The 8,764-nt window shown below is 42.4% G+C and overlaps 1 protein-coding gene across 1 annotated transcript in view; it reads right to left on the bottom strand.

The window, feature by feature from the left end:
• Window positions 1-6,470, bottom strand: part of ARHGAP24 (Rho GTPase activating protein 24) — a 187,811-nt gene extending 181,341 nt beyond the window's left edge. The window contains 1 exon segment of the mRNA XM_086612044.1: window positions 6,291-6,470. Coding sequence (XP_086468170.1) covers window positions 6,291-6,470 — 180 coding nt within the window.
• Between the last annotated feature and the right edge of the window lie 2,294 nt (window positions 6,471-8,764).

The following is an 8,764-nucleotide window of genomic DNA, read 5'->3' on the forward strand; positions in this document are numbered from 1 at the left end:
CTTCTGATAGTGAGCTGATGCAAAGTCAAAACCCATGAAGGGAAAGAAAACAAAGGAGAGATCCCACTCCAGACTGCCGAATGGCAATGGGATAGCGAGAACAACCAGGTCACAACTGCGCTGAGCTCAGTGTGAGCCAACTGCTCTGCTGCAACTCGGAGTGAGTGTCCACCCAACAACAAGCACTCCACGAGCAGAAATTATTAGAAGGGGCGTACAGTCAGTCACAGGAGGCTCCATTCAGACATCTGAAAAATGGGGCCGCTATTTCTTGTCTACTTGTATTTTTTTTTTAGGTCAGCAACGCCAGCTGGAAACCTTTTATCAGGACTGCTCCAGAGCACATTACTGTCTCAGAACGTCATTGGTAGCTGACTGCCTGTGCAGAATACCATGTCATTTGACTTTTTTAAAACCTTAACCTGAGGTGTGTTGGACATCCTTCCATTCCACTTCATTCACGAACTGTTTAAGGTGTGATTTCTGATGGATTTTTGTGGAGGCTTTTTATTTGTTTGGTTTTTAAGTTCCATATTCACCATGCTCAAAAAAAATGTATCCAATAGCCAATAATAGAAAGCTATTGAGTTTTCAGTGAAATACGCTTTCTCTATCAAACACACGCTCCTCCCCCATTTCTTGTGACGCCTGCGTAGTTGTATTCGATTAATTTCTCCCTTACAGTTTGCAATAGGTTTTAGGTAACTCAGTATTTCAAAGCATCGCTCCTACACAGGTGAGGGTTCACCCAGTAGCACGTGTCCATCCCAAGACCATTTTTGTTTCCTAGACTAATAGCAAGTATTTTGCCTAGAAATGAAAAAAAGAAAATACATCATCAGTGGTCTGGACACTCCTTGCTGTTTTCACATCAAGTCCCTGAATTTGCTCCATGAAAGGTGGAGTTTTGAAGCCAAGCATGCAGAGACTTGGTGCTTCACATCCTCCTACACGCAAGACTGAGGGAGCTGCTCTTACAAGTTAAAGCAGTATCTACTGACAAGCTGTTTTGCTTGCTACACAGCTCTTCAGTATTTACAGGAAAGCTGGTTCTTGTGGCTTTCGAAAGACAAAGACCTGAGTTAATAATACTCTGATGTCCCCTACTGAAAATCCTCCAGGCAACAGGGAGAGTCAGCCATTTCTTGTGATGCAGTTTTAAAGTGCATGTAAAATTAGGTTTTTTCCTTCCACCCAGAAATGTTATCCATTCTTTTTTAACTTGCAAAAAGGCATGATGCTCAGTCTTTAATCTTATTCAGTACTAACACTGAAAGATTTCCCCTACTGACAGGCTAAGTTTCAAATTACATAATTATCATATTAATTTCAATTTAACACATTCATTAGAAACTTTATTTTCATTTAAGAATGCAACTGAAATTCGTCATGTTTCTTATTACTGCTATTAAATGGATATTTCTGTCAATGAAATTTTACACAAATTGAATTAAATAGGAAGTACATATTTTGCCAGAAAGCAATACTTCAAAATACATTCAGTTGGTACATCAGACATAGTCTTTCCCTTGCAGACAAACGGTGACCTGTACTTAAGCTGCCACTTACTCAGTTTCAATCCAAGATCGATTCAAATTCCACGTTTAAGATTCACACCTCAGTGTTCAAATCTGCTGTCCCTTCCCAGGGTTTGTCTAAGATCCTGTGAGCCACTGAATACTGTTTAGCATTACTTACGCCAAACAGTTAAGAGCTCAACATGATTGAGAGGATAAAAACCCCATGCCAAAATGTTCAGGATGGGACATAAACTGAAACAGCAGATCATTATCTGCTTTCAGACATATACCAACAAGTATTTCTTGAAGGCTAGTTGATAGTTCTTCAAGATCTCTCTGCTGTGCACACCTCAAAACCAAGTCCATAAACCAAGTTGAGTAGCAACGACATCAAACAGGTGCCTAAGCCTAAAACACTGTTTTAACTGAACGAACTTGCCCATTCTTGCTCATTTATAACCTCATGTCAATGATGCTCCATCAGTACAGGTCACCTAGCTTTGCTCCCGTAAACTCACTTCCTCAGAAACACCAGGAGAGAGCAACAGCAAAGCTGTAACAAGGAAATGATGCTTGGAAGCTCCCTCCTGCTGCTCACAAAATCACAGAAAAAGCATGAGAAAGCACTGACTTCTTCCTCCCGTCTTCACTTAAGACCATGCCAACCCAGACACTGCTAGAGAAGTTAACCATAAGCAGAGACAAAAAGCAAGAAATAGATTTTCATGGGCTGCATCTAAACAACAGCTCTACTCTGAAATGGGGAATGCTAAATGCTGATTTGTTTCAGCTGCCCGCATTTCAAGCTTTGATAGCTGACCTTCAGATCTAGCATAACACTGGTTTTCTAAAGCACAACGGGCTGTCAGGAGTAAAGTGATTTACCAAGGCAGTAAAAAGAATTAACAAGGCAAAATCCAGTATCACTTCCAAGAAGTTAAAATTATACAGAATTATCAGAAAACAGATTTTATTTCTTCATATGGCTTGCTCACTTATTTGTTATTTTTTTATCTTCTGAAATTAACTAGATTTTTGCTATCCACACTCACATATTCAGTAAACAGAAATGCCACCTTTGCCAGACCCCCAGAGACATTTCAAGGATATCGGAGCAAAAGATAGCTGCTATTCTTACTGATAAAACATTACAAGGGAAAGACTCTTGTGTTGGATGATGATAAAGAATCAATGGCAATTCACTGACCTTGACTGTAAGACTAACAGCTGCGTACTGCTTTTTCTTCTGTTGTTCTTCACTAGCTCTGTGTGCCTGAAGCATCTGACACAGCTTGGCAGAGACATTTCCCTACACTCACACTGATAGTTAATGACTTTTAAATTTAATAGTCTGACACCAAAGAGATGCACACATATTGACTAAAGCGTATGTGGTAGCTACCCATATTACTATCAGGAAATGAGCATGCTTCAGGAATTCCAAGGAATTTACTGATGGTTTAAACACAAGATGTTATTTCTTTTCTTTACTCCCATTATATACAGTTACTTGTAGAATAAAATCTGATAGATAATAGTATTTTTCTGAAATTCAGTTCCATTCACATCTCCATCGCTTTCAAAAACGCAAACATCATGGTGTAATTTCTGGTACAGACTGGACAGAATCCAAGCCCAAATGTTAGGCAGACTGGTGCTCAGGACACCTGCTGAATTCACACCAGAAACTAGATGCTGCTTTTATCTAATTTGCGTTAAGGCTATGAACATAGAATCACAGAATGGTTTGGGTTGGAAGGGACCTTAAAGATCATCTAGTTCCAAACCCCCTGCCATGGGCAGGGAAACCCTACACTACACCAGGTTGCCCAAAGCCTCATCCAACCTGGCCTTGAACGCTTCCAGGGATGGGGCATCTACAGCTTCTCTGGGCAACCTGTTCCAGTGCCTCACCACCCTCAGAGTGAAAAATTTTTTTCTTATATCCAATCTAAATCTGCCCTCTTTCAGTTTAAATCCATTGCCCCTTGTCCTATCACTACACGCCCTTGGAAAAAGTCCCTCTCCAGCTTTCCTGTAAGCCCCCTTTAAGTACTGGAAGGCTGCAATAAGGTCACCCCGGAGCCTTCTCTTCTCCAGGCTGAATAGCCCCAACTCACTGGTTTGTCGTGTCCTCTCCTGCTATAGTTCTTCAACCTTCTATAAATATATATACACAAGGTTCCCAATTAGAGTATTCCTCAGAATGAGTAATCACCACTCTCTGCCTCCTTCCAAAGACAACCAACCAGTGAGCAAAATAAAAACCAGAATCCAATTTGGAAAAAAAACTCTTTAGCTCTCTTCCATTATATTATTGTCTAAAAGAATTATTATACAATTGTACGTTGTACAGACAGTACAATCCAGTAGTGAATAAACAGGTATTTATCCAAAATACAGATCCAATACTACATGGCTAATATAATAACATAACAAAATACTGCTTGCCATTTCTTAATGATATTCCTACGCACTGAAAATTCATGGTATCAGTGGAGTTCTTTGCTTCAGCTCTCCACAGTAAGAACAACAGGGTTCCCAGAAGGTCATAATGATTTTCTTTTCAAAGTTAATGCAGCAAACCCTTCAATGTAGTTAAATGGGAAAAAAAAAAAAAAAAAACATTTCTGTACATGGCACTGAACCCGGGACATATTTCAGGAACTGACACTTGTGCAGTTTGCTTTAGAAACATTCCAAAGTTACACCAAGGTGAGATATTGACTGATCCTAATGTGGAGAGGCCCATTCATTTTCCAACCCTATTGGTATATTTTAAGTTAAACTTCTATTGCCACTTCTCCCTCCGCATTCTGTATCTTTAGGTGTCTTTATGAAGTACGGAAGACTTCAGTGCAAAACTCAAACTTTTAGTTATTTAATCAACTGCTACCTAACCCACCAAAGGGATCAGAATAGCCTCTTTTATTTCACAAAACAGAAGCAGTAAAGTCAATAAGATCTTCTGAAGTCATTCCACAGATCAGTGGCAAATAAGACACATTTGGGCTCCATAGTGCTGTACAAAGCTCCACGCAATGACAGCATTGTGTCACCTCTCAAAAAGCAATGAAGTCCTTGCATGCAAACATATTGGCAGATGTCGAGTGCTAGGAAGCAGAGTTGTATTCTGGAAACCTAGGCTCTGGCCCATAAACATTTTTATTTTGATGGCTGTTTTTTACACTTGTGATTAACAAAATATATGTAGTGAAAGACATTTGATTTCCCAGAAATTATCAGCTATTTCATATTCATATTTCATATTCATATTCATAGTCATACTAACATATACTTCATAAATTCCAGTGTTATATAATTAACCTGAATTAACCTGTACTATCTGGGATAATTTCGAGGGTAAACAGCTACCAAGGCTGTGAAATTGGTTATTAGAAATTAAATTGTACAAGGTTCTTTGGGAACAACTACCTTAAGACTGAGCTGTTTTCTTAACACATGCACCAAAATGCAAGCTGTAGAGCTTGACAAAGTGTTATGACCTGTTGCACACAGGAAGCTAGACTGGATGGGCTTTACGTCTCAGAGAACTCCCTGTGAAATTCCACACATAGGTGGAATAAAAATCTGGTAGGCATAAAAAACATGAGTGTGGTTATATTTTAATACCCGTACAGAGGTGCACAGAGGTATTAAATATTCTATGCTGCACCTTGTTCTCACCAACAAGGACAGGCTATGGGGAATGTGAGGCTCAAAGGCAGCTTTGGCTGCAGTAACCACAAAATGGTGCAGTTCAATATCATTACAGTGGGAAGCAGGGCGCACAGCAAGCTCACTACCCTGGATTTCAGGAGGGCAGACTTCAGCCTCTTCAGGGATCTGCTTGGTAGAGTATCATGGGATAAAGCCCTGGAGGGAAGAGGGGCCCAAGAAGCTGGTTAATATTCAAGGATCACCTACTCCAAGCTCAGGAGCGATGCATCGCAACAAAGAGGAAGTCAGGCAGAAACCACCAGGAGGCCTGCATGGATGAAGAGGTGACTCGTAGATGTCAGAGCTTTTTCTGAAGTCACAAGCATCTCGAAAATGATTAACACATAAGATTATCACACTCCTGTAGGTGCTGGCACAAGATCTCTCTTAACTTACCATCACAGAGCCCCAGGTCTGACCTGACCTGAGAGGCAGCATTATTTACACTGTTCTTATGGCACTCTAGGGATAGGTGGCCCTAAAGCATGCTAGTGAAAAAGCTAAATAAATAGGAAAATAGATGAGCACTAAGAAGCAGTAAATCACCACAACAGAACCAGGCAGCAGACAGCGATCTGTTCCACAGTACATATGGCAATGTATTCAGGCTACAGTCTTATGGGATTTCCTATTTGGGAATGCACAAAGCAGGGATACTCAACATTTTAAACAGCAGAAAAATAAGCAGTACCTTTTCAAATAAATACAGCTTATTCATCTGCCTCAATCAAGTCCATCTGACTGACTTTTGCTACTTGAACTCCATGGACACTTCACTCCCTTTAAAATGTTGTGATGAGAAAACGCGACCTGGAAAAGGAAGATTGAGAAACAAGCCTGACAGGCAAACCACACTAACTGCCAAGGCCTGACTCAGTTTTGTGTTCACTGTAATCAAAATCCCAAGTCATACTTTGAGTCCATCCCAAGTCGTACTGAGTCAGTGACAAAGACAGAGAGGTTTGGTTCTTTAAACACCAGACAGTTCTGCTGCTTCCATTAACTTATCTTCCTCCCTCACCTCCCATCCTGTCCCCTCCTTTCACTTACCAAGGGCTTGGTTTCATCTTCATCTTTGAAATAGTAAAGCTGGTCACCCTTGAGAACAAACCAGCGTGTGTGCCAGGTCTTGACGAAGCCTCCTTGCTTCCGCAGCCACCCACACTTGATGGCACTGTGCCGCCCTTGGCTCAGCAGGGGAGTCTCTGCAGAGCCATTGTGTTCTTCCATACTGGGACTGGGCAGCTCTCCTGCTGAGAAAACAAGAGGAGAACGTAAAATAATTAGATTATTATCCAGGCAGTAATTTGCCCCTTTCAACACAGCTGGAAAAGAAACACGCCTCGACAACGAAGGTGTACTAGAAAAGCATTTACCATCTGCCTTATTCTCATACTAGCACCCCATCAGCTGAGAGAATATTACTCGCCTATAAAAGACAACAGTAATAATGAACTGAGTTGCTAAAAAGCAGGCAAGAGGCAAAAGCTTGATTCAAGTACAGTGTAAACTATTTTAACTGGCACTGAGAAAGATGTCAGCTGTTTCTTGACGTGAGTTCTGCTGGATTACAGGCAGTAACAAGGGATGAACTTAGAGTACAACTTCAAACTGAGGAAAGCGGCACGCTTCTCACTACTGGACTTCTCTATTTAATATTATCTCACAGGCTTGGGGATTTCAGGGAATATTAAAGCCTCTGCTTTTCTGGAGCTTAATACACCCCACTGGACAGGCTGGCTTTTTGTTTTGTTTTACTAAAGGCCATATAATGGGCCCAAGAAAGCTGGTTAATATTCAAGGATCACCTCATCAACAAGAAAAGCTTCTATAGGTGTGTCAGTCATAAAAGGACTAGGGAAAATGTAGGCCCTCTCTGGAAAGAAATGAGAGACCTGGTTATCTGAGATATGAAGAAGGCTGAAGTACTCAGTGACTTTTTTGCCTCAGCCTTCACTGGCAAGCAGAAGACAAAGGCAGGGACTGGGAGAATGAAGAACCGCCCACTGTAGGAGATCAGCATCAAGACCATCTACGGAACCTGAAGGTGCATAAGTTCATGGGATCTGATGAGGTGCATCCACAGGTCCTGAGGGAACTGGCAGATGAAGTTACTAAACCATTATCCATCATATTTGAGAAGTCGTGGCAGTCCAGTGAAGTTCCCACCATCTGGAAAAGGGGAAACCCCCCATTTTAAGAAGGAAAAAAAGGAAGGCTCAAGGAGCTCCAGGCCAGTCAGTCTCACCTCTGTGCCTGGCAAGATCATGGCAATCCTTCTGGCAACTATGCTAAGGCACATGGAAAATAAGGAGGTGATTGGTGACAGCCAACATGGCTTTGCTAAGGGCAAGGTGTGCCTGACAAATCCGGTGGCCTTCTATGATCGGGTTACAGCATTGGTGGATAAGGGAAGAGCAACTGACATCATGTGCCTGGACTCGTGCAAAGCATTTGACACTGTCCTGCACGACATCCTTGTCTATGAATTGGAAAGACATGGATTTGATGAATGGACCACTCGGTGGATAAGGACTTGGCTGGATGGTCACATGCAAAGTGCGGTGGTCAAGGGCATGATATAAAAGTGGAGATCAATGACAAGTGGCGTTCCTCAGGGGTCAGTACTGGGGCCAGTGCTATTTAACATCTTTATTGTCAACACGGACAGTGGGATCGAGTGCACCCTCAGCAAGTTTGCAGACGACACCACGCTGTGTGGTGTTGTGGACACGCTGAAGGGATGGGATGCCATCCAGAGGGACCTCGACAGGCTGGAGAGGTGCACCATCGTGGCAACCAATTATTACTACCCAGCTGGCCTGAATTGAATATAATTATAATTAACTAATTAACTAAGGTTTAGACCCTGCCTACAAAAGGCGGGTCATTTCCTCCTGGCTGTGGAAGATGCAATGGTATCCTTGGAGCTGCAGCCCAGGCTGGTGAGCAGCAACTGGTGACCCTGACATGATATGAACACAAGAGACCCTGAGGACCCTGACTCCCTTGCCAGAGCCTGAGCCCAGAGCCAGAGCGAGAGTCCTTCGGTGAAGAAGGTAAAGCTGCAAGCCCCGATGTGATATTTGTGGGAGGGAAGTGTGCTGGAGTTGGAATGAATGAACTGGGTCTCTGCTCACTGTAAAGCCTTCTTGAAAGCACCTTTGAAAACAAAAAACTATAAAACAAAAAGGGGGAATTGTGGCATCCAATTATTATTACCCAGCTGGCTTCAATTGAATATAATTAACTAATTAACTAAGGTTTAGACCCTGCCTACAAAAGGCAGGTCATTTCCTCCTGGCTGTGGAAGATGCAATGGCATCCTTGGAGCTGCAGCCCAGGCTGGTGAGCAACACACCTGTGAGAACCTCATGAAGTTCAACAAGGCCAAGTGCAAGGTCCTGCACATGAGTTGGGGCAAGCACAAGCACAGGCTGGGCGGAGAATGGATTGAGAGCAGCCCTGAGGAGAAGGACTTGGGGGTGTTGGCTGATGAGAAGCTCAACTTGAGCTGGCAATGT

This window comes from Tauraco erythrolophus, chromosome 5 (genome assembly GCF_009769465.1).
Source record: "Tauraco erythrolophus isolate bTauEry1 chromosome 5, bTauEry1.pri, whole genome shotgun sequence".
NCBI classification, from domain to species: Eukaryota; Metazoa; Chordata; class Aves; order Musophagiformes; family Musophagidae; genus Tauraco; species Tauraco erythrolophus.